This window comes from Myzus persicae, unplaced genomic scaffold (assembly GCF_001856785.1).
Source record: "Myzus persicae strain clone G006 unplaced genomic scaffold, MPER_G0061.0, whole genome shotgun sequence".
NCBI lineage: Eukaryota > Metazoa > Arthropoda > Insecta > Hemiptera > Aphididae > Myzus > Myzus persicae.
The window spans coordinates 113666-140519 of record NW_019104099.1 but is presented as its reverse complement, the minus strand read 5'-3'; the positions used below and the strand labels follow the sequence as shown (position 1 = coordinate 140519).

At 28.4% G+C, this 26854-nt stretch overlaps 4 protein-coding genes across 4 annotated transcripts; 1 reads left to right on the top strand and 3 right to left on the bottom strand.

Annotated features, from left to right (window-relative positions):
• The first annotated feature begins 879 nt into the window (after positions 1–879).
• On the top strand, positions 880–3050 carry LOC111038730. The gene is made up of 6 exons (XM_022321956.1): positions 880–1365; positions 1512–1764; positions 1847–2016; positions 2079–2442; positions 2519–2831; positions 2938–3050. The coding sequence occupies exons 1-6, from the start codon at positions 1135–1137 to the stop codon at positions 3002–3004; spliced, it is 1398 nt and encodes a 465-aa protein (XP_022177648.1). The 5' UTR covers positions 880–1134; the 3' UTR covers positions 3005–3050.
• Positions 3051–3166: 116 nt separating this feature from the next.
• On the bottom strand, positions 3167–6058 carry LOC111038724. The gene is made up of 3 exons (XM_022321949.1): positions 5734–6058; positions 4895–5637; positions 3167–3283 (listed from the first exon to the last, which is right to left on the bottom strand). The coding sequence occupies exons 1-3, from the start codon at positions 6056–6058 to the stop codon at positions 3167–3169; spliced, it is 1185 nt and encodes a 394-aa protein (XP_022177641.1).
• A 12069-nt stretch (positions 6059–18127) lies between these two features.
• Positions 18128–19989, bottom strand: LOC111038727. Its single transcript, XM_022321954.1, has 6 exons — positions 19718–19989; positions 19610–19639; positions 19456–19536; positions 19293–19394; positions 19125–19223; positions 18128–19065 (listed from the first exon to the last, which is right to left on the bottom strand). The coding sequence occupies exons 2-6, from the start codon at positions 19617–19619 to the stop codon at positions 18797–18799; spliced, it is 561 nt and encodes a 186-aa protein (XP_022177646.1). The 5' UTR covers positions 19620–19639; positions 19718–19989; the 3' UTR covers positions 18128–18796.
• A 3145-nt stretch (positions 19990–23134) lies between these two features.
• On the bottom strand, positions 23135–25851 carry LOC111038723 (zinc finger BED domain-containing protein 1-like). The gene is made up of 4 exons (XM_022321947.1): positions 25845–25851; positions 25700–25791; positions 23792–24844; positions 23135–23677 (listed from the first exon to the last, which is right to left on the bottom strand). Exons 1-4 carry the CDS (start codon positions 25849–25851, stop codon positions 23135–23137), a joined length of 1695 nt encoding a protein of 564 aa, XP_022177639.1.
• Between the last annotated feature and the right edge of the window lie 1003 nt (positions 25852–26854).

The following is a 26854-nucleotide window of genomic DNA, read 5'->3' as shown; positions in this document are numbered from 1 at the left end:
AAGTGAATGAAAAATGGTTAAATATTGTTTATATTAATTTACAATTGTCATAAAGATTTATAGATTTATTTAATTAATAATTTAGGAACTTATTTACACCTAACATTTATAGAAATATTTGTACTATTAAATTTAATAATAATTTTTATAACTGAAGTAAAAGCTAATATTTTAATAATTACTTTGAAACTGAAATTTAGTACATATTATAGATTTTAAGATTTATTTACATTGTTTTAATCTAACAAATAAAAAATGTTCATTTGTTAATTTATAACATGGATAAACATCATCCTTCAATTAAACAAATTAAATAACAAAAAGCAACATTATATCCAACTATAACACAAAAACATTAATTTTTAATCAATACCTCTGATAAAGTGTTTTCAATCAATATCTCTTTTTCTTTTTCTTTTTCTTCTTCTTGTATTTGTATATTTTGCTGTATCGGAATATTCGGAGTATTAGTAACTTTGGTCTAAAATAATAATTAAGAATGAATTATTTCACATTAAATTTAACGAATGAAAAATATAAAACTGAAATTATTAAAATAAATGTAAATTCATACCATTGCTTTTGAAAACATATCATGAACGTCACCATACATTTTCGCATTTTCAAGCAGCAGTTTCTTTTTTTTATCACGTGCTTTTTCAGGGTTTGTGCCCAGTTCGCCGACACCCAATTCGCCGACACCCGGTTTTTTGATCAAAAAACCAGTTTTTAATATTTTTTAAAAATAGCCCAATTCGCCGACAACAAATGATATTGGCGACATGCTACGGCGGTATTGCAATAAAACTATAATACTATCATAAGCTGTAAATTTATTTTATCGTGTGTATAAGGTACCTTTCGACTATCGCACGTTATTATATCTGTAAACTTATTTGATGGTGAGTATAAGATAGTATTATAGTTATCTATCACATGATAATTTTGACATCCATCAATATATTATAAATATATATATATATATAATAATAATATAAGTCCACTGCGTGGTTTTCAAATAATGATTAAGATTTTAGTTTGCGATTATATTTCATTGCGTTAGGTACTGCAAAAAAAATTATTCTTTATATATATATATATATATATATATATTATTTTAATTTTTCCGTCGTTATGGAATGGTTTAAAATTAAGTCAGAAAAAAATCAGGACTTACTTGTAGTGAACAATTATATTCACAGAATAGACCGAAAACGTGGAGACAACGAATATTATAAATGTGTGGATAATTGCGGCGGTCGTGCAATAGTTAAACATTCAAACATAGTAGTTACGTCTAAGCCACATAATCACGGAACACATGGTTTTGAATTGGCAGAACGAGGTTTCCGAAATAAATTAAAGGTAAATAATTATATTAAATATTATCATATGAATAATATTCATATTTTTATAAGCAATTACTTGTAGTACATTTCAAACCCTGGACTTAACAATACATTTTTCGAAGTGTTTCACAAAATTAAAAACTAAGAATATTTTTGTTATAGGATGTTGTTACACTTAATCCAACAAAACCAGTTCCTCAAGCTTTTAACGAAGTGAGAAGATCTGTTATAACTTCAGGATTACAAGGGTCATCACAAAACGAAGTATATAGTTCTATCCCTACATTAAATAGTGTTCGAAGTTCATCATACCGTAAAAAAATGAAACTTATTCCTAAATTACCTAACAAATTACGTGATTTAATAATTAATGGCGAATGGCTTTGTACTAATGACGGAAGAGATTTTTTATTAGGTATAAAGATATAATTAATTATGTATAATAGTATAATATACATAATAAATAAATAATATACGTGTTATAATATTATTCTTAGGATCAGACGGAGATGATGACAAAATAGTTATATTCGGTACCGAAGGCTTCTTAAGAAGACTCTGCACAGCTGAAGTTGTTTTTATGGACGGTACTTTTAAATCAGCTCCGAAGTTATTTCTTCAAATTTACACGTTACATTGTTTTGTGCAAGGAATTTTGGTACCAATGGTAATTATATTTAAACTTTAAGTCAATAGCTAACAAACATTATATTTAACCTTCTTATTTAGGCGTATGCACTTTTACCAAATAAGACTTCCGCAACGTACAACCGAATGTTTAATCTAATTAAAGAAGCCGCAATTAGAATTGATTTAATATTTAATCCTAAATGTTTTCAAATTGACTTTGAAATTGGAATGATTATGGCAATTAAGGAGTTATTTGGGCACCAAACTAAAATAAAAGGCTGTTTGTTTCATTTTGGACAATCTATATGGCGCAAGGTACAGAACGTAGGACTATCTGAGGAATATAAAAACAATGCCGAGGTTAAACTAACTGTCCGTAGAATATGCGCATTAGCATTAGTCCCTATAGATACAATTGACGAGTGTTGGACCACAATTCACGCACAAGCTCCAAATAATGAAAGTAAGAAAAAAATATTAATGAATATTGAATACATAAAAATATTAAAATAGACTAATTATTAAATATGATTATAAAGATCTAACAAAACTCATGGATTACTTTGTTGATACTTATTTAAATTATGACGTATGCCACTTTCACCGAAAAATGTGGAATCATTTTGAAACAGAAGGCAGTCGAACAATTAATCATTTGGAAGGATGGCACGCAGCTTTAAATCGAGCTGTTAACCGTCACAGACCCAATATTTATATACTTATAAACGAGATCAAAAACCAACAGCAGAACTTTGAATTGGATATTTCATCGCAAAGTAGGGGAAATCCCAAACCTAAACCAAGTTTGAAATTTCGTAAGCTCGAGGAACAGTTGAAAAATGTTAAAGAAAAGTACGTAATATTTTTTTTTCTATCATATACACACACCGGGTGAACATACTTTTATGACTTTTAAAAACAATGTTATATTTTAAATAATCATATTTCACTATTTCAGGTTAAAAGAAAATGAAATTTCTCTAATGGAATATATTGATACCATAAAATATCATATCCGCTTATAACTTTTTTTTTCTTATAACTATTTTTTATTTATAATTTTTACTATAATATGATACCTAATGACTACCTAATGTAATATTACCATTTAATTTTTTTTAAATTTTTTATTCTGTAATAAATTTACTATTTTATATTTTTTTATATTATTTATATATTTTTTATAACTAAACTGTAACTATTGAGTGTCGGCAAACTGGGTGTCGGCGAATTGGGTGTCGGCGAACTGGGTGTCGGCGAATTGGGTGTCGGCGAACTGGGAATACACCCTTTTTCAGCACCACCTGGACGTTTTTTTAGTAGGAATAGGGAATGACATTGTAGAACAAATTTAAATTATGTATTAAAAAATTAAAAACAATAAAAACTTAAAATTGCAGCAGTAACAGTAATAACGTATTCGTCGTATTCCTGAAATACTAATGGCAATACTGCTGAAACCACGAGAACGATAACTGTAAAATGGAAAATTTACAAAACTGATTATACTATTGATTATAATATTGTTATTTGTCACTTTGACAGTTGTAGTTATCGAGATGTATATACTATATATATATATCGATGGTCGTAGTCAAAAGATTACGATAAATAAAACAACTATAACAGTGACCATCACGGCTCTAGATATTATTTCTATTTAAAGCCGTGGTGACCATACTGATTACTCTAACCAATGTTTTTTTATTAGCTTATAGCTGTCATTATATCAAGATAACAATTTTTATCATAGATTACATATTTACATTTTAGAATCACATGTTTGTCTTTTGATGTAAAATAAACTATGGATAAGATATTTCTCCTAATTCAAAATATCATCAAAACGCCCCAAATCTTTCGAATTTTTAACGGCCTACCGGGTGTTGCCCGGGTCAGGATCATTGGAATCCGGGCCTGCATATTACATAGGTACCGTAAAATGGGGTGACTCCGGACAGATTTGAACCTTTTTTCAAAAATTAACCTCAATATATTGTTTCTAAAATTATGAAAAAAATATGCAATATTCTTTAGGTATGTTGAAATCATATAGCAGAAGAATAATCATAAAAGTCTTTAAAGTTCACACTTTTTTTAAAAGTTGAACACTGTCCGGAGTCACCCGCAAAATGGGGTGACTTCGGACACGTATTAAATTTCATTAAAAACCGATGTTAGAATTACAATGGTTGACTTCGGACAGTATAGATATTTTTAAAAAAAACGTAACGAATTAAACAAAAAAAAAAACATAACTTTATCATAAATACTACGTATTTTATTCAATATTTTGAAAAACTTCACAAAAAAAAATTTTTTACTTTTATAAAAATATCAACAAATGTTATATTAGGTAGGTATGTAAATTATAAATTTATTTTATTTTTTTAATGAAAATTAGTTGTATCAATATTGTCAAAAATAAAACGTCCTCGTTTCATTATTTTAGTGGGCACTAATTTTCGTACTACTTGCAGTTTTGTGATATTACTCTTATCTTTGACTTGTGGAAAAACGAAATATGACCCTTCTAGTGCACTTGTTTTTTGTCTCAAAAAATTCACGTATATCAATGGAGATTTTTCCATTTCCACTTGTCCAATATACATAATATTTCGTTTATTTGTTTCATATTTAACAATAATAAAATCACCCTTTTTTATCACAATATTTGGATCAATGCAATCTTCTTCGTTAATTATTTTTGAGAAATCGTTGCCTTGTGTCCCACTGGTAGAAGGTGCATAAATATCAATTGAATTTTCTTCCCGAACTCTGTCGGGGTCATCTAGGTCATCAATATCATGTAGTTCGTCTTTTTTTTTAATATCATCTATTCTTACACTTTTTCCTGCAGATACATTGATTTTTTTTCCTCTACATTTTTTTACTGTACCTTTTTTATTTCTTACATCGGACAAAATATCAACAAATTTTTCAGTCCATGACCTTGACGATAAATCATCATCGTTATTTTCAGATCGACTCGGAACTTTATTTAAAACTTTTTGCTTATTGAACGGGTAGATACCTGTTGCACTAAATCCTGACTTAATATTGTTTTGCATAGTTTCACTTAATGATTCTAAAGTATTTCGAAGTAGTTTGGGAAATTCGGATTTAGGTATTGTTCCTGAGTTTTTGACTTTCCAAGTATCTAAAGTATTTCGCCAACATCTTTTAATCGGTCTAAAAACAGCGACGTCGAGTGGTTGACACAAGTGTGTTGCATTTGGGGGAAGTAATACAAAATGAATGTTATTTTTTTCACAAAGTTGAATTACTTCTAATGATAAATGACTCGCTAAATTATCACCAATTATAACCTTAGGTCCGTCCAAATTACGACAAGCCGGTAAAAAACATGTTACAAACCAATCCTCAAATATGGGCATATCAAACCACCCACTATCGTTCCGATTATAGCCTGCTCCTTCTACACCACCTTCAATCCACGTTGGATAAATATGTTTAGCCTTATAAACTGTGTAGGGTGGTAGCATTTTTCCGTCAGCCGACACACAAAACATAACTGATACACTTGTTTTGGAGGTATCTTTTATAACTTCTGGGTGCTTGGTACCTCGTCTTACCACAACAAGTTTTTTACCTGGGTCATCGACAAAATTTGTCTCGTCATAATTGAAAATATTATCTGGAGGGACATATTTTAAAACTTCATTCAGGTTATCAAAATATTCATTTAAAACAGATGTCGATACAGCTGCTCTCACACGCTTAATATTTTCACCAAATCGTAGTGTGAGAGTTTTATTTCTTTTCAAAAATAATTCAACCCAATCTTTTCCAGGCAAATTATTATTGAATTTATTACAATTATTTGAACTTTTACCCAATCTGTCTAAATACGATTTAACAACTAACTGAATGTCACGGCACTTCATGGGGAAGCCCCACTCAGAACATTTCAGTAACCCTTCTACAAGTCGACTTTCCTCGTCGGTGCTTAAAATGGTTTGTCCACCAGGCTTTCTTATAATTGTTTTTGTATTTAAATGGTCACATAATGTACTTTTTGGTATTCCGAACGCTTCAGAAGCACGTCGAATTGACATTTTTTTGTAACGAACGGCATTAACTGCATTTTTAAGTATATTATGATCGTAATTCTGATAAGAACGGCCACCTACCGTTTTTTTGTATGATCTGGGCATCGTAATTTTCCTGTCCGGAGTCACCCCGCGTTTTGAAAAAATTTAAAGAATGTAGCACTACAGTGTATGAATAAATAAATAAACTATTTTAACACACGTAAATTATAGCTGATAATTTTGCGAGCCGATTGCCGAAAACCGCAATCAAATATGTTTATTTGTTGTTGTTCTACAGATGTTATCAGTTCGATAATTTTTAAATCTAAAAATAGATCATCTTGTATTTACCTCTATATTATATGGTATGATAATATTATGTTATTAATAAATATTATTTTCTATGGAGGTAATAATAGATATGAACGTGGAGTATCAGTTTTCAACTTTTATCAAACTTGTAATCCAAAATGATAAGAAAACTACAAAAATATGGTTTTGTCCGGAGTCACCCCGCATGTCCGAAGTCACCCCATTTTACGGTATTTGAAATAGTTAAATAATACATATATAAATAGTATACTTATTTAAATAGTTTCATATTAATAATATTATAGTTATAAGTCAATATTATTAAACTAAAAATAATAAATGCAACATTTAAAGTATCATTAGAGTGAAGAATAAGAAATGCAATATTTTTATTATCACTATCACATAAAACAATATATTTTAAAAAGTTTGTGAGATCTATATCTACAGTGGTGAATTCTTCAGATAAGTTATTAATATAATCTATACCCAATTTTAAGCTGTTGATAGGTTTTAAAAAATAATATTCAACATGCTTAAACTGTCTTACTAAAAATACATTTCTACCATTAACCGAATTGAATTGTGACATGTATTAAAAACTTTAAAAATTAATAATTTTTTATCATCTTCAAATCCTATGTAATTATCACCGATAGATTTAGTGTTGATTTTACAGACTTGCCACAGATCCTCAATTAAAAAATTCCCTGACTTTTCCAGGTTTTCCAGGCATTATTTTACATTTTCCAGGATTAATCAAGTTTATATAAATTAACTTTCACTGCCTAGACAAAAAATATCTCAAATCAGTTCATTAGAATATGCCCAAAATATTTTTTTAATACTTCACAACATATAATATTTTTTTTGACATTATAAATTTGTTAATAAGTAGCAACTTTCAAATTTGCAATAATAGTAAGAGTAGCATTTTTAAATCTTACCCCAATACATAAATTAAGTACTTAATAGGTTAAATTATGTGTTTTGTGATCAAACATATACAGCACTTCACATTAGGTATAAAAATATACATTGGTAAAATATAACACACAAGTACATAACTATTAAGTATAAGTTTTAGTTTAAAACCGTTTTTAATATGTATTGCATCTCTTTTGTTAATTAGTTAATAAATGTTATAACAAACTCAACAACTTTAATAATTAATTAAAATAATTTAGATAATAATAATCAAACATAACTTGAAACAAGTTATAATATATATTATATAAATACTATTTTCTTAGTGATTGGATTTCTTCCTCTAACATATTTAATTGACTTTGAGTGTCTTCTAATAAACGAATCTTTTTCTAGTTAAGTTCTTTCAACAGAGCCCCAGCTTTCTTTCTTTTTTCATTTGCTTTTTTTGCTTCATTTTGTTTTCGTTTTTTATTTTCTAAAACTTTCTTGTAATATGATCTTGAATTTCTGACATCCATAATCATTCTTTTTGTAATATTAACTTTTTCAACCCCTCCATACTTTTGTATTGCTGCCCACGTATGTCTCTGAGCGATAAGTGATTCTTCATGTAAATGTTCAATGAGACAGTCTTTGTTTGCAGAGAAGCCACGCTCAACACTAACATTGCCATTAGACTATTCAGATTTAAATACACAAATGTTGATTCTTGAAACTTCTTACCATTTTTAAAAAACGTAGAAGTTCCGAAGATAAATCATACTTGACTCCATTATTTGACCAAAAATGGTCCAATCTAATTTCTCCTTTAACATAAGCCTTAACTCTTTCAAAAAATGATGAATTAGAAAACAGCACAGTAATTTCGCTTTCAATTCGATCAGCTAAATACCTTGTCAACCAGTTATTTTCTACAAAAATTGATAATGTAATTTTCAAACGATTATTGGCCATGTTTATTGATGCAGTTATGATTTGGGAGTCACAGAAGCTTATTCCTTTTACCAATTTATATTTTAACGGTGACCTAATCGAATAAATTACATAATTAAAAATATATTTCTATTGATCGGTCATTAAAATAAGAAAAATTATAAATAACTTAAGCATAAGCTTTAAACATATAGTTTGAAGAATAACTAAGCAATATACTCTAAATAGTAGTATTTCTTTATCAGTAGCAGTGATTAATCTGAGCGCTTGACGAGTCATATATCCTAAATTAATTTTTTTAGCACCAATAGAATTGTCTTTGTCCATTATATTGAGTTTTGAAATATCACCAACCATAATTTCAGTTTTAATAAATCTGCTCAAAAGTAATTTCAGAATATTATTTAAATCAGTCTTCATAATATAATCTAACCGTGGCCCGTGACTGAAAATCATACCTTAAGATTATTGAACAGAAACTTTTGAAAATTGATAGCAAAATATTGTGTACCTAACAAAATGTTGTTTTTAAAATGGGAAATTGATAAAAATTCCAGAAATGTAATTTAATGCAGATCAATTCCCTGACTTTTCCAGGTTTTCCAGACTTGTGGCAACCTGTTTTAACATTATGTTTTATGATAATTTGATATTGAGAGGCAGTTAAATGTTCAAGAAGAGGTCCATTATTATGTAATTTTTTATAGATAACTTCATTACTTAAATTAGAACTTTATTTAGATTCACTAAATGTCATAAACTCCTGATAACCTGTTCTTGGGGTTTCTCGTGTTTCCTAATCATTTTTTAATACAAGCTTTCTAATATATTTTTACAATATAAGTTGAAAAATGTTAAAAATACATATGCACAATTTTTTTTTATAAGCATTTAAAGTACGAGTCAAAATCTTGAAAATTATCAATCATTGGAATTAAAAAATTATAAAATGTTTAGTTTTTATAACTATGAGTTGAAAATTTAAAACAAAGATTCTCTTAAATAATTCATACTGTAACGAAAAAATCTAAAAAATATATAGACACATTTATTTTTTATAGACAATTTAATTTCAAATTCGGACGAAATTACATATTAAAACCAAGAACAAAGATTAGTTATTTTGTTGTAATTTAGAAATATTATTTGTTGGTATATGAAACGTTTAAAGTATATTGTTATATTTTGTACACAAACAATGGCATTTTAAAATTTAATTTTTTTGCGAAAAATGAATTTAACCAACTATAGTAAATACCTTTATGCCTAATACTAAAATTAAATACTATTTATTCTCAATTATATTATCAAATACATTTAGTAAGATATTATAGACTGACTGACCATCATTGCTCAGAATCGTTTTTCTTATACAGTGATATTATATCATTGGATTCAAATTTAACACAATCCATTACAGTGACTATCTTATAACCTTCTCTACTGCAGAGCGACATCCACTTACCCGCCCTTTTTGTTGTACAGATTGTATAAACTATAAATTAAAAATAAAAAACATTTATATATATATTGGTGTTATTATAATAATTACAATAGGGATTCTATTTTATGCATTTTAGTTTATCATATTTATTTAGCTTAATTATTTTATTGGTCAATTAATGTAGATCCCATCCGTTCAAATATCTTAATATGAATGACATTTATTTATATGTATTGTGCTAATATTATTATAATAATTACATTAGTGATTCTACAACAATAATTAATTGTGGATAAGATTTTCGTAAATGTATACAAAAATTTTGAGTAGATTATACCCAAGATTTTCGTAAATGTATATAAAAATTTTGAGTAGATTATACCCAATCTTTTAGTAAAAGAATTGTCATGAAATATACATTATTGAAGAAACGGGACGGCATTCCAACGCCACAGGTACTGAAATGCAGTACAAATGGTAGACGGGACGAGCTGTAATTGAGTCCCAAATTAAATAATTCTTAAGCTTGAGCACCCCTCTAAACATTTTTCCTATTTGTGCCACTGGTAAGTACCAAGGCTGACTAGTGATTACGTTGATAGAAAATATTATGTTTTATTAAGGATACGTAATGATGAAACTCAACGAACAAACTGGTTGGATTTTGGCTCTAAGTGGTATGCAATAAGTCAAGTGAAGAAGAATGCAGTTATTTGTTCTTTACACTTTGAAAAACCTTGTTTTGATTTTTATAAAAAATCTGTATAAGTATAAACAATAGATGGGGAAATTTTATTTAAACATACATTTTATGATAAATTTAATTTTGCTTTATTAATAATTTAGCCAAGACAGATATATCCTACGTACACAATTGACACTAATACTGCAGCAACAACTTTACCAGAACCAAATACATCCAGTACTGCCGTATCTTTATTACAAGTAATTAATTAATTATTCTTTTATTTAACTATTTATATATTATGTAACTTTTCAAAGTTGTATTCAACATAATTATGTATCATGTAAAATTTGTACTTTTGGATGAAAATGAAATTATAATGTTTTTAAAACAATTTTTACGGAATGTTTATTTTCTTTTATAATTATTTCAGGAATCATGTATTGAACCACTTTTAAACTGTCAAATTAATAATCCTCAAATTGAAAATGTTAAGGTACCCACCTATGATATTTCATATTGTTTTTCTATTGTTTTAAAAATAGTTAAAACTTAATTATTAATATATATTAATTATAATAGGTAACTGCAAAGGAAATATCTGTCACTGGTATAGCCATATTGGACAATAATAACAGGACAAAAAATATCACAATTGATAAAGAAAATTAATCTTCTTTTGTTATAAAAAAGAAACAAGTAAGTAAATAAGATTTACTCAATGAAATAAGATAGTTAGAATGGGCATGTTATACAACATAATTATTATAAGAACTAAAACAAATGAGTAACTTATTGCTGTATTTATTGATGTAGGTAGAACATTTTAAAAAATCAATTGTTGAAGCAGCTCAAGTTGAAGAAAAAGATACTCCAAAACGTCAATATCTTAAACGTCAAATTGTGTCATTAATGAATGAAAATTCTGTTAAGACCAAAAAAATTAAATTACTAAACCAAATGGTTAAACGTCAAAAAAAAAAAATTATTTCTCTGAAGACAACAATCGAATCATTAACAGAGAAAAAGATCAAGCAGTTATTTTACTTGACAATTTTGGTAAACATAAAGATTTAATAACTAGATTAACCAAAAAATATTCTGGAGAAAAACTTACTCGTAAGTATAGTATGGAATTACGTCGCTTTACTATTTCATTGCACTTCTTTTCGCCAAGAGCTTACAAATTTATTAGACATGAGTTTAATAGCGTTTTACCAGATCCACGCACACTTTCTAAATGGTATGCACATGTTGATGCTCAGCCAGGTATAAGTAGTGAAGCTTTATCTGCTTTAAAATTAAAATGTTCCAATTCCTCAAAACCCATATACTGTGCACTCGTTATGGATGAAATGGCCATTCGAAAACATTTAGAATGGGATGGACAACAATATCATGGATACATTGACATTGGTACAGGAATTAACAATGAACGTGTAGAATTGGCTTCAGAATGCTTGGGTTTTGTTGTAGTTGCTGTAAATGAATCTTGGAAACTACCTATTGCCTACTTTTTAACAAATCATATAAGTAGCTCGCAAAAGTCTGAACTGTTGGAACACTGTTTAGATCAATTAATGACAACTGGAGTGAATATTATAAGTCTTACTTTTGATGGTTGCGCCACTAATATCAACATGGTTCAAAAATTAGGTTGTAACTTTGACATTAATAACTTAGAATCTGATTTTTCATTGCATGATTACCCTCCTATTAATATTATACCAGACCCTGCTCACATGATAAAATTGGTTGGAAACACATTTGGTGAAAAAGGTAACAAAATTGATGATGAAGGAAAAGTAATTAGCTTTGATTATTTAAAAAAATTGTTAGAATTACAAGAAAATGAAATATGTCATTTGGCAAACAGACTTAAAAAAAATCACATATTTTACTATAAAAAAAAAATTAAAGTAAATCTGTTGCAGATGCCTTAAAATTTTGTAAATATAATTTAAAATTAAAGGAGTTCAATGATTGTGATGCTACTATTAGGTTCATATTAATGTTCAATGACGCATTTGATATATTAAATTCAAGAAAAATTAATGATGTTGATAAAAAAAAAACATTATGCAAGTCAAATTTTGATAGTACTCTTTCTTTTATTCATGAATTTTTTTCTTATGTAAAGGCTTTAAAATTTTCCGATGGAGAACTTGTTATTAATTCTCAGAGAAAAACTGGTTTTATTGGTTTTTTAATGTGCTTCAATAGTTTGATAAATTTAAAAAAAGATTTGATTGAATCAAACGATTTGCTTTTCTTACCTTTCTATAAATTAAGCCAAGATCATATAGAACTTTTATTTATTTCGATTAGGGCACATGGAGGACACAACAACAATCCGACAGCCAGGCAGTTCAAATCCGCCTTCAAGAAGTTATTAATACATGCAGAGGTTAGAGATGGAGGGTTAGGTAACTGTATTCCAATAGAACAAATAGGTATACTTAATTGGTCTAGCACTAAAGATCCTGTTGATATAATTAATAATACAAACGTACATTTTTATAAAGATCATGAATATTTGGTAACTAGTAATTTAGGTCTTAGTATGTTTGCCAAAGAAGTAGTTATTTACTTAGCTGGGTTTGTCGTACATAAATTAGAGAAGAAACTTTTGTGTGAAGTCTGTGAATCAGCATTAGTAGGAAATAAACAAGACCTTTTAAATTCTCCTATTAATATTAAAACTAAAGGAGTTTTATCTTATCCTAGTGAAGATGTCATATCCATATGTATGATGACTGAAAAATACATTAAAGAATATTATAGTGAAAAAAAACCAGTTAATAAACTGTTACTTGAGACTAAAGTGTTATCTTATTTTACTACAAATTGTCCATTTAAAAATATAAGTTACCATCAACATGACAGTGATCCTCTAACAAATCATATTATTTTGTTAATTAAATCTATAATTTCTATTTATTTTGATACTAAAATTCATTACTTGTGTAAAAGTAGTAGCGAAACAATATCTTCAAGACATTGGTATAATAAAATAATAATTTTCAAAGGCCAATAATATATTATTATTCAGTATAAAATATAAATATGTATTTTTATTATTTACAAAATAACATAGTCAGCAAAAAAACCACAGAACAATAACCAAGAGACATAAATGTGAAAGGATTAATCGTAACATTTATACTTATTATTTTAATTTTTTTTATGTTAAATTTTTAATTATTGAGTGGATTATAATATTATTATAGTTACAATAAATATAAATTCAAAATTATACATTATACATTTACATTCAAAATTATACATTATACATTTACATTCAACATTATACATTATACATTTGCACAATAGTAAATTATTAGTAATGTGGTGACACTGCATATCGACCTTTAGCGATTCAAATATACTTTGTATGGCCACCACCTGTATTACCCATATACATTGTGTGTATCTGTGTTTGTATCATTGCCTTATAATCATAAATTTACGTATATCCGAATACGGTATACTCTATGGTTTTTTTACAAAAATACAACTGATAAGTAGATAATAATGACTGCAACTTATTTGCCCCACAAATTAAAGTTAATGATCAATGATTTTGGTTTGAAATTATTTAAAATTTAACCTAAGTGATTTAATAATATAGGTAGTTATTGTTTTAAAAATTTAAACTGTGATGGAAATATTATTATACATGGTGATTCTTTTATCATGAACCAGTTAATATCTCGGTAAGTATTAGGAATTTTAATATAATTTTTTTTTTTTACTTTCTAGGTTTTACTATTTTACACTGTGTTACAATTTTAAAGTTCTCTCTTATTTGATAAAACACTATCAACTTTCGATTTTCAAATGGCAATACCTATTTTCGATAACAAAAATCTATTAAACATTCTGAAAAAAATAATTTTAACGTTTACAGAATTTAATTGGAGTAAGCCGTTTACGACTTATTAATGCTGAAATATTCGTTCAATTTACTGCTACTGAGCAATTAAACAACCCAATAGTAAAAACCAGAAATCAATACGAAATTTTATCTCAATTTAACAATACCCATAATAACGGTCATAATCATAGACATATAATAGAATAGACCGCGAATAGAAAGAGAACTACAAAGCCAAGATATGTGCAAGAGAGAAAGAACCATTAGAGGTTTTCTCATGGATGAGTTAGTAAAACTGTTTTTTTTTTCCAGTTGAATTATATTATGCAACGGGATCACGATTCACGATGTAGATACGTGGGACGTGGATAGGATACTAGGAATTAGGTTAAATAAAATATTATTAAAATAAAATATTGTTCATAGACATAATTTACAAGCTTAAAAAAAAAATATTTATAATTTAAACATTAAAGTATAAAATATACAAATTATTACAAATACTTAATATATTATAATATGTGTGTTGTACAAATGGTATAATAACAAAAAAAAGGTAAAACAATATATTATTTTTATGTTACTTATGATTTATTGATGTTTAAAAAGTATTAATTTTGTGTAGAATGTTCTAATTTTTTGATCTATTGAATTTGTTGATGAATTAATATGATGAAGTCTTAGTGTAATATAAATGTGCATAATTAGTTTTAACAGCTGTAGGAGATGATTATTGAAGGGTTCTTGTTCGAGAAAATGATTTGTTAATGAGATGAAATATTTATTAATATTAATTTTTCTCATACATTCAATTGTAATCCTATTTACAACGTTTGACCCATCAATTTTTTGGTATCCACGAATTACACGTTCAGTTATTTTACAAATTTCAATCACATCTGGACTCGGTACAATTAAACCACCTCTATTTTTACGTCCAATTAGAGCAGATCCTGATTCTTTTGTTCCCAAACATTTTTCACAAACTGTACATAGTAAATACACTGTATTTTGTAAACAACAAATCCTGCTATGTATGTTACAACATCATTAAGGTAATTTCTGTGCTCATAAATGTCTAGTATATCTTCTGTTTCAATTATTTCAGTTCCTGCAGCACATAACAAATCTAGCATTTCAGATTGCTCATCTTTTTTTTGTGATGCGCTTGATATTCTAAGAATGCTTGTGTCATCTAATGCTAAAGCATTGGCAGTCGATGGACATTTAACTTCAGCATTGATTATGATAGACTTATATGCAGCTTCAAACTGTGCTACAGTGGGNATCCATAGACATATAATAGAATAGACCGCGAATAGAAAGAGAACTACAAAGCCAAGATATGTGCAAGAGAGAAAGAACCATTAGAGGTTTTCTCATGGATGAGTTAGTAAAACTGTTTTTTTTTTCCAGTTGAATTATATTATGCAACGGGATCACGATTCACGATGTAGATACGTGGGACGTGGATAGGATACTAGGAATTAGGTTAAATAAAATATTATTAAAATAAAATATTGTTCATAGACATAATTTACAAGCTTAAAAAAAAAATATTTATAATTTAAACATTAAAGTATAAAATATACAAATTATTACAAATACTTAATATATTATAATATGTGTGTTGTACAAATGGTATAATAACAAAAAAAAGGTAAAACAATATATTATTTTTATGTTACTTATGATTTATTGATGTTTAAAAAGTATTAATTTTGTGTAGAATGTTCTAATTTTTTGATCTATTGAATTTGTTGATGAATTAATATGATGAAGTCTTAGTGTAATATAAATGTGCATAATTAGTTTTAACAGCTGTAGGAGATGATTATTGAAGGGTTCTTGTTCGAGAAAATGATTTGTTAATGAGATGAAATATTTATTAATATTAATTTTTCTCATACATTCAATTGTAATCCTATTTACAACGTTTGACCCATCAATTTTTTGGTATCCACGAATTACACGTTCAGTTATTTTACAAATTTCAATCACATCTGGACTCGGTACAATTAAACCACCTTTTTTTTTACGTCCAATTAGAGCAGATCCTGATTCTTTTGTTCCCAAACATTTTTCACAAACTGTACATAGAATTTTCTTCTTTATTTTGTAAACAACAAATCCTGCTATGTATGTTACAACATCATTAAGGTAATTTCTGTGCTCATAAATGTCTAGTATATCTTCTGTTTCAATTATTTCAGTTCCTGCAGCACATAACAAATCTAGCATTTCAGATTGCTCATCTTTTTTTTGTGATGCGCTTGATATTCTAAGAATGCTTGTGTCATCTAATGCTAAAGCATTGGCAGTCGATGGACATTTAACTTCAGCATTGATTATGATAGACTTATATGCAGCTTCAAACTGTGCTACAGTGGGGTTATTATTGAAACCTCCCTTAGCTCTAATGGCTCCAAATAGCAGTTCTATATGGTCTTGATTAAATTTATTGGTAAGTAAAAATTGCAAAAGTTTGGTTTCTATAAGTTCACTGTAAAGATTTTTAATAGTTTTTAAACATGTTATTAATCCTAAAAATCCAGTCTTGCGTTCTGATTGTAACACTGATCTTTTTCCATGTTTAGGTGGTTTCTCAAGACATTGGATGCCATTCAAATAATCTATAGATTCGTCAATAAATATATTCAAGTTCAAAAAATTATCAGACAATGGTTTGTTGAAAGGATTCTTACTCAAAAAATTTCTTGAATTTAATAAATCAAATATATTATTAATTCTTCGACAAAATTCAATGGTAGCTTCAGCATTTTCAAAAAGTTTGTTCTTCAGGTCTTTACAACAATATTCCAAAGCATCAGCAACACTGTTGCTGAAAACCTGTGTTGCTAAACGTACCTTCATTTTTTCTCGATGATAATGTATATGTCTTGTTCTAATTTTTGTAGCAGCATGTAGACCAGTCACATTTTGCATATTGACCAAATGTTTAAAATATATCCATTCAATTGGTTTATTATTTTTGTCAAACAATATTCCCCAATCACCTAAGCAATTTCTTATTAATTTCACCATATGGCATGGGTCAAGAACTATATGTACATTATCTTCTGTTAATGGATGTTTAAAATTTGGCTTTAAATCAGCATAATTTAAATTAGCGCCAAGCAAAGACACCATCGACATATTATTAGCCGCCCCATCAAAGGTTATTGTTTTTATTATAATACCAGTTTCATGTAGTTGATGAAGACAAGATTTTATAATGTTGGATTTTTCTTCTGCAGATATTCCATTGACTAAGTAATATGCAATTGGTACTTTCCAATGGGAATTTAAACCAACTACCATAATGACAAAAGCATCTTTAGCATATGGCAAATTATCCATTGAATCGGTACCACCTCCTTGACCATAATCAACATAGCCTTGATGCCTGGAACCTGTCCATTGAACATGTTGCTTTATGCTCATTTCGTCTATGATCAAACATCCATATAATTGTTTACCAATAATTTTCATTTCATTAACTTTGATGGAAATAGCTTGAAAAGATTCCCTCGTTAATCCAGGTAAGCCATTAATTGTTGTGTACCACTTCCTGATAGTACTAATATCTGGCAGAGCTTTTGAAAATATTTTTCTTATGTATAAATACGCATATGGAGAGTAATAATGTAATGTAAGGGCAAACTTTCTTAACTCTGTAGTAATATTTTTACCACTGCCTAATTTTAGTTGGCGCATAAGCAAGTGCTTTTCTTCATCAGATGCAATATTCTAAGGATTAAAATAAATACTCAATTTATTTATTTTTTAAATGTTCTTTATTATTATTATACTGATTACATATATTTTATATTAATATTATTTGAAAGTATCAAAAAATATAAAACATACATACATATTTATTTGTATCAATTTTGTATTCGATAACTTTATTTCCTGAGTATTCAAATACATATTTTATATACTATTCAAAAGAAGTATCTGTATCTGTACTTGAATATTTTTAAAAAGTATCTTATACAAGACTGTACATTATTCATTTATTCTTAAACTATTAAAACAAATAAAACATAAACTTTTGATGTCTCAGTCTTACACGTATACAACATAGAAAAATTTTGTTCACCAATTTTAATAATGTGCTGTTAGTTTTGTATTCAAGTGAATTAACTTACTATAAAACTTATTGCTTAGAATATTGTCTGTGCTTAAGTGTTAGCTTTTATTCAATATTTACATTTTCAAGCAAGATATGGTTTTGTGAAATATCACAAATTAAAAATGCTCATCTTACTTGAAAATATCTAACAAAAGCCAAAAATTCAACGCTTAAGCACAGACGTGTATAAGACCATAGACCATAGACCTTTAAACTAATGGACAGTGCATTCCACTTCGCCCTGCCCACAATGCACGGGAATCATATAAAAGAAAAAAAGGAGAAAGAACATAAAGAGGTAATGATAGACCTATAAACTAACACTGTGTTTCCCCCATGTTCTCTTTTCTCTTTTATTCTATATTGTACCCCTGACCTCTAGTCCATTAGTTTATAGGTCTATGGAGACAACAAACGCATGGGTGGCATCTCTTAAAAGTAACTTAAACTGTATTTACCTTCAACATATATGAACCATTAGCATTTAACTTGCTTTGCGACTGTAAATCATCAATTAAACTATTAAGGTTATTTATTTGTGATTTAAGACTACGGTTTTTTTGCTGTAACAATTTTATTTTTTCATTTTTGGTTTTAATCATTTGTTGATAAGTTTTCCAAAACATTTTTCGTTTTCTAGGTGTCTCTAGGTCTTCCTCAGAAAAGTCTCCAGCATATCTCAACAGTTTACGTTTCTTTTCTGAAAGATGGACTGAAAATTCTAGTACACAGTTAAAATTAATGAATGTCATTTTATAACTAAAATGTTACCTTTTGTAATATTAATATTTTCATTTGCTTGCAGAGTAGTCACTTCAGTATCATAATATGTATCATTATTCATTGAATCTGTAGAATTGTTTTCATCTTCTATAATAAACATATAAACAATATACATATATAGAAAAGTTTTAATTTGTGTTATATTTATATACTAACCATCTACTACTATTTCTTCTTCTAACATAAGATTTTCAAGATTGTCAAATACTGTAGCAATAGGTTTATCTGATAAATTTTTTGCAGAATTGTTTTCATCTTCTATAATAAACATATAAAAAATAGATATGGAAAAGTTTTAATTTAAGAAATGTATACTAACCAGTTACTACTATTTCTTCTTCTAACATAAGATTTTCAAGATTGTCATTTACTGTAAGAATAGGTTTATCTGATAAACTTTCTGTAAAAAAAAAATTGTAATAAATACCTAGGTAGTTGTCTATATTTAATTATTATTCTTTTTTTATAAATACCTGTGGACATTGGTATGTGAACTTCAAATTCTGTTGGAAATTAAAAAAAAAAAGCATTTCATTAAATTAAACCTAATAAAAATGTATTATTTACATTTTTTTTAATACCTGAGAGTAATGATTTTCTTGAACAGAAGAACCTAGATGGTACAGCATCTGGCTTCAATATATCATTTCCAAATGATTATTGATAGTAATCATCATTTGTAAAATGTTTGCTACAGAGCCTAGTATACTGTGTTATGATAATAGGAACATCTTTTTTTATTTGAGCAACCCATTTTTCCCTGAGATTTACATTTTTAGGAAATCTGTAAAAATTTAAAAAAATATTTGTAAAATGCATGAAATGATCCAAAGTATATAATATACAAGGTGATTCTTTTATCATGAACCACTCATTATTTTGAAAATATTTGTTTACAGTTTCAAGTTTTTGAAAAAATGTTTTTATAAAAAAATTAATTTTTAAATATTTTTTATCCTTATTATTTTTTAAGTTTTTTACGGGTTTAAATAAAAAAATTATGTTTTTTACGTTTTTTAGAAAAAAAATTAAGTTTTTGATAAAAGAATCATCCTGTGTTATGAATAAAAATTTTTTACCCGTGAAGTTTGACATTATCTGTCTTAGCAGAACCACAACTATAACATTTTTGAACCATTATATCAAAGTGACCAAATTAAAAAGGCTTAATAGGCAATTAAAAAACNATTTTACAGGAGTCTTAGAAATATTTTCATCTATATCATTTATTGATTCATTTCTAGCATCCGATGTCGAAGTAGATGTTTCACAGGTTCCACTATTACTATTAAAATATTTGTTCATTATTTTTGCATTTTTTTCTAATTGTAATTGAGCTTGAGCTCTACGCTTTCGATACTGGGCTCCTGAAGGTTTATCTTTTTTTGGCGGCATGGTATCAATTATTTTACCTACAATTATTTAATTATTTATATTTGAATATTTAGGTTAAAAAAAAATAATATTTTATGATAAAATGTAAAAGAAGAGAAGACTTTTATTATAAAATAATATTATAATCTTCTTCTTCTCTATTGGCTTCGGCCTTTAAGACCATGCCGCTATAAACAAATCTTGCCATCTGTTCCTGTCCTCTGCAACTTCTCTCCATCTAATTCCTGGTCCTATCGCTTTTATGTCCTTCTTTACACAGTCTTCCCACCTCAACCTGGGTCTTCCTAAAGGTCTTTTCCCTATAGGCTCTTCCTCTATTACCAGCCTAACAAGAGATCCTTGCTTACGCCAGGCATGACCTCCCCACATGAGTCTTCTTTTTGTTATCTCTTTAATTATATCAGGCCTCTTAAACTGCATTTGAATTTCATAATTATGCAATTTCCTCCATTCGTTTGTTTGGTTATCAAAGACCGGTCCATATATTTTTCTTAAAACCTTTCTTTCGAATACTCCTAGTCTCTGTTCTTCGGCTTTTCTCAGTGCCCATGTCTCAGATCCGTACATGACAATAGGTCGTAATAATGTCATGTACATTCTTATTTTTAAATTTTTAGAGAGGGTCCTAGATTTCAGTACTTTTTCTAACCCATGGTATCCCTTATTAGCTAGTTGTATTCTCGACGACACCTCTGTTTTAAGTTCATTGTCTTGAGTAATAATAGATCCGAGATACTTAAATTGTGAGACTTTCTTAAAAATATGTCCTTCTAATTCGATATGTTGTCCTAGTCTGTAATTTCTGCTATTTCTGCTAACAGTTAAGTATTCTGTCTTATCATCGTTAACGGTTAATCCCACTTTCTCTGCAGCCTTTATAAGTTTTTTTCCCAGCCTTTTTATCGTCTCAATATCATCTCCTAAGAGAGCTATATCGTCCGCGTATGCTAAAAGTCCTATTGTTATTTGTACCAGCGCAATTCCTTCTGAAACGTTCATTTCTCGTACTATTTTTTCCAGTACCAGGTTAAACAACACTGGGGAAAGCGCATCCCCTTGCCGGAGACCTGTCGTTACCCTCACAGGCTGAGAAGTTGTGTTCGCTATCTTAACCTTTATATCCGTCTGGTTGATGCTGGCTCCAATGAGGCTTATAATTTTACTTGGGAATCTAAATTCTTTGAGTATATTTATAAGGCTTTTTCTATGAATGGAATCATAAGCTTTTTTAAAATCTACAAACAATATGTGTACATCCTTATTATACTCCCAACTTTAGTTAGGGCTCATCCCTAAGTTTGGCTCATACGAGGAAAGTCTCAATAAATTAATATTCTGAGTTATTATAATAGGATTTTAAAACGAACTTCTTCAATGTAGCGAGAAAAATTAAAATAATATAATAGCAAGATACATATAAAACATTTTAAAATCATTAAAACAATATTATAAACATTAAAAAGTCATGTAAATAACAAAAATAAAACTCCTCTCAAACAAAAAGTGAATCATTCAAAGATATAACATACCATGTTTTAAACAACTCACGGCAATACGGAGTAAGTATTTATTTCATAATTGTACTTACTCCTATTTTAATTCGCAATTAATCAATTTTTGGAAGCCACCAATTTATTTCAGCGAAATTCGGTGGGTATATTCTTAGAGTACCCAGCAAGCCCGAAGCGGCGGATCCAGGGAAACCGAAAGTTGCCTTCGAGGCAACCGATTCAGAACTGGTGAAGGCCCTTTGGGACGAGCTGGCGAAGAAGAAATGCTCGCCGAAATTCAAGCGGATTAAAAAGGTAGGAAGGGACAAGTTGTATTTAGAACCGGAGAATGAGGAGACGAGGAAACTTCTCCAAAACACTTCGCTGGATTTGCGTCCAGCGGGTGAGAGAAATCCTCGTATAAAAATACACGGGGTCGGGATCGAGGTCGACGATGACGGGGTCGCCGCGTTAATGGAGGAGCAGAATGAAGATTATGTGAATCTGCCGGCGGGGTGGAATCAGAGCGTTTCCCTCATTCCGCGGAGAGCAAGGATGAAGAGAAGGGGACGTGACGTCGAGTTCGAGGTCACTCCGGAGGTCGCTGGCGCGCTTGTGGGCACAGTAGTGTTCGTTGGGCTGTCGCGGTGTCGGGGGTGAGCCCCAGCGTAGATGTGCGAAGATGCCACAGGTGCCAACGCTACGGACACGTTGGTTCGCTCTGCAAGGCGCCGTCGGTAGTCTACGGTAGAGATGTGTCGTTCGCGAACGAACGGATCTTATTGAACGGGTCAAAGTAGTTAACGAGTGATCCAGATCGCCAAACTGAGGTGATTCGGATCACTGATATTTTTTTTTCCGTATTGGTTCACACTGTGTCCCGAATCACCGAATCACCGAATCATATACGAACCGTTTGAACTTTGAATCACAAAAAAACGAGACTGAACGAGACCCAAGTTTTTGATAACACGTTATCATAATAATAATATTTATTAATAAAATAAACATTTGTTTTTATCCTCTTAACTCTTTATATAATAATAATAATAATAATTAATAGTTATTTACTACTATTTAGTATTTAGTATAGTATACAATAAATAATATGAATCACATGTTGTGGTTAAGAAATAATATTTGTGAAATTTTTGATGCGGAGAGTCGACTTCTTCTTTCACTTACAACTTGGCCTGCTTTGGAAAATATCCTTTCGCAAGGTACCGACGTTGCCATAATACACAGTCTCCTTTTAACAAGTGTGTATAATCTTGGGTACACTTTTTTACGCTCAGCCCACCAAACCAAAGGATTTTCTGCACGGCTAATTAATGGTTCATTCAAATACTTATCAACTTCAATAATGCCTGCCACTGATGAGTTGGATCCTCCGATCAAATTTACCACAGTTTCATCAAACTCTTTCCACAGTGCTGAACTTGAATTACTAGTAGAGGTAGTTGTAGCAATTTGTTGATGTATTGGTTCGCCTGATTCTATTATAATGCTTTGTGCTTTAGCCTTTAAAAAATCAACTGCATTTTTACAATGATTTTTATTAGAGAATGCAAATTTCTTGAACCTCGGATCCAATAAAGTTGCTTGAGTAATTAAATGGTTCTCTTCGATATCACCAAATCTTGCAAGCAACTTATCCTTTAAAACCTGACCCATGGAATTAATTTCTTTTGGTAATGTATTACTATTAATAAAATTTGAAACAAACCGACTTAATGTTTTAATAAAAATTAATTCTTTTGATAAAGTTACATATTTTTCAGCACTTATTTCTGTAGTCACTTCATAAAAGATTTTTAAAATGTCCCGGGCATTTTCCAATATTATCCAGTCTTGTGGGTTCAAACAGTTCAACTCTGGATTACCTAAAACTGCAAGAGTAGCAATAATTGGATCTTTAATTGCAATTATTCGATTAACCATGTCATATGTTGAATTCCATCGCGTTGGACAATCCTGTTTAAGTTTCAAAATATGGGAACCAATTCGTTTTTGATAGTCGTTTAATTTAGCCAGGGCGTGCGAACTTTTTTTAAAATACTGTACTATGCTTTTAATTTTTGTAAGAGTAGAATCTATACATTTCAAGCTAGATTGGACCGTTAAGTTCATGGAATGTGCAAAGCAAGAGAGCCATCTCCATTTACACTTTTTGATTGCTGATTTAATATTAGCAGCATTATCAGTAACTATAGCAGTAAGTTTATTTGATAAACTCCATTCCTCAACCATGTTTCTTAAAAAACGAGCCAAATTGTCACTTGTATGTTTTTCATCAAAATCAATACAGCCTAATAATACAGATGAAACATGTGTCTCGTTTTTAGGGTCAATAAAATGTGCTGTTACTGATATAAAACTTTGATTAGTCCTGGAAGTCCACCCATCCGTGGTCAAACACACAGCTTCCACATTTTTTAATGTATCCTTTACGCATTCAACAGTCATCTCAAACATCTGAGGCATCAAACTTTGGGTTACTGTTTTTCTTGATGGAATAACGTAAGTTGGAGATAACATTTTAATTAAGTTACGAAATTCTACATCCTCTACCACACTAAATGGATGATATTCCTTCACAATCATTTTGACTAACTGTTGGTCAATCATTTTTGATTTGCTCATAGGTATCGGCTTTTGGATAAAGTTTGCAATAGAGATTTGTCGTTTGTTATGGGGTCTTAAATATGCTGTTGATGTTGTTGCTATAGTTGCTGCTGAAGAAGATTGTTGTCCAGTAGGATTTTGATTCATAGATGTTGAGGGTTCTGAATCATCAATAATCTCAGAATTTGATTCATTTACCTATAATTTAGAAGTATTATTATCTATTTAAATTAAATTATTCATAATTAAAATGTAAGTGTAATTGTAACTGTTAAAAGGTTGGTTGTGTCATTGATTAGATATACTTATTATATTTTATCAATGGTTGTGTTCAATTTTTGTAGGTAATACATTTTGTAAAAGTTAACATATCGAGTATAGGATTGTAAAAAATGCTTTTTAAAAGTATCTCAAGTTATACTTAAATACTTTTTTTATCCAATGTGTTGGATAAAATACTCAATGAGTTATTACTTAAATACATAAGGAAAATATTTAAAATAGTTTTAAACTTCTAAAAATAAATTTTGTTATTCTTTATATTAATTGTATTATCTTTATTATAATATATATTTTTTAAATTAATCATTACTATTATTAAAATTTATATGCCTAAATGGCTAAGTAGAATTCGTAGGTATATCATGTCTATTAATTATCACATACCATGATCATTCATCAGTCATCACACTATTATAACAATATAACATATTTTGAAACATTGATCTATGAAACAAAGTATAAACTATAATAATAATAATAAATAAATAATATAGCTAATCTGATTTTATAATATAAAAAGATTGTGCAAGATTTGCTATTTTGATTTCTAATGAGACACAAGTATAAAATATAAAAGTATTTGTAAAAGTAAACGTATTCATGACCATTTAAAAGTATTATTTAAATAGTGCTCAACTACAAATAAGAAAAAAAGTATTTGAATACTTATATTAAAATACTTTAAGTTAAAAAAAATACTTTACACATGTGATCATGTATAGATTTCTATTGATTAAACTGTTTTTAAATTAAATTTAATGAATATTTTACCTGGACATTTCTCTGGAGTGGAACTGTTGGATGCTTTGTTTTTAAATATCTCAACAAATTGCCTGTTGATCCTCCACTGAAACTTACTTTTTCTGAACAAACATTACATTTCGCTATGTTATTTTGTACAATAGAGTAATGGTACCATACATTACTACGCTTCCTATTTAATGTTCTATTATCGGTGTCGTACAATATGTATTTAGGTGTACAATTTACACGTTTATTTTAATTAATAATAACTAATTATTTATTAACTTTTTCGGACCACATTTTGAATAAAACCTACTCTATAATGCCCTCTTTAATTAAAAAAAAACTACACGAAGGTTGAATAAGTACACTGGACGAAAAAACTAGGTGAAATTAATAATACTGTGAGTTGAATTAATAATAATGTTATAAATATACTGTCAATAAAGGCAATTATTAATAATACAGATTTTATTTTATTAAACTCGCAGTCAATAAATAAAATTATTAAATTAAAAAAGAAATTATCAATTTAATAAATTTAATAAATTTATTTTATACATTTGGGAAGACATCTTACCAAAACAGTTTATTAAATTTACCATGTATTTATTCATTTGATAGTTAAAAACTATTAAATTAACTATACATTTTTTCTAAAACAAAAATATTTTAATTGAATGAATAAATTTAACTTAATTGAATTATGATTTTTATTTATTAAAATAAAAATATTTTAATTGAATGAATAAATTTAATTTAATTTAATTATAATTTTTATTTATTAAAATAAAAATAATTAATTGTTATTTTAAATACCAAAAGGCATAATATTTCAAACCCAACTTAACCAATAATAATGTATTATTAGTTTTTTTAACCATTTATCACCATTTATTATTACATTTTAATATGGAACTTATTGGTAGTAAATAATATTAAGACCACATAAAAGTAGTAAAATAGGTAACAGCTTAAATATTAAAATAATAATTTATACAACAAGTAGATATTGAAACATTTTATTTACAGTAAAATAATATATTCATCTAAAAATTCTAACATATAATAAGATAAATATAGAAAAATACATTAGTATTATATCAACTATATTTTCATAATTATTAATTATAATACAATTTGAGTACAAAAAAAATATATACATATATAAATGACCAAAAT

What these genes read in the sequence shown, in the direction of transcription:
- LOC111038723 (XM_022321947.1), bottom strand. An exon ending in CACTCCAGAGAAATGTCCAG is followed by an intron (nt 24,845 to 25,699) that starts GTAAAATATTCA and finishes TCTAAATTATAG; the next exon opens with GTAAATGAATCAAATTCTGA. An exon ending in AAATAAGTGCTGAAAAATAT is followed by an intron (nt 23,678 to 23,791) that starts GTAACTTTATCA and finishes CAGGTTTTAAAG; the next exon opens with GATAAGTTGCTTGCAAGATT.
- LOC111038724 (XM_022321949.1), bottom strand. Translation starts at nt 6,058, where the DNA reads ATGTCAATTCGACGTGCTTCTGAAGCGTTCGGAATACCAAAAAGTACA. An exon ending in AACTCTCACACTACGATTTG is followed by an intron (nt 5,638 to 5,733) that starts GTGAAAATATTA and finishes ATGTCCCTCCAG; the next exon opens with ATAATATTTTCAATTATGAC. An exon ending in TTGTTGATATTTTGTCCGAT is followed by an intron (nt 3,284 to 4,894) that starts GTAAGAAATAAA and finishes AAAAACGTCCAG; the next exon opens with GTGGTGCTGAAAAAGGGTGT.
- LOC111038727 (XM_022321954.1), bottom strand. An exon ending in AGAAGAAATAGTAGTAACTG is followed by an intron (nt 19,395 to 19,455) that starts GTTAGTATACAT and finishes TGTTTATTATAG; the next exon opens with AAGATGAAAACAATTCTGCA. An exon ending in AGAAGAAATAGTAGTAGATG is followed by an intron (nt 19,224 to 19,292) that starts GTTAGTATATAA and finishes TGTTTATTATAG; the next exon opens with AAGATGAAAACAATTCTACA.
- LOC111038730 (XM_022321956.1), top strand. Translation starts at nt 1,135, where the DNA reads ATGGAATGGTTTAAAATTAAGTCAGAAAAAAATCAGGACTTACTTGTA. An exon ending in GTTTCCGAAATAAATTAAAG is followed by an intron (nt 1,366 to 1,511) that starts GTAAATAATTAT and finishes TTTTTGTTATAG; the next exon opens with GATGTTGTTACACTTAATCC. An exon ending in AAGGAATTTTGGTACCAATG is followed by an intron (nt 2,017 to 2,078) that starts GTAATTATATTT and finishes CTTCTTATTTAG; the next exon opens with GCGTATGCACTTTTACCAAA.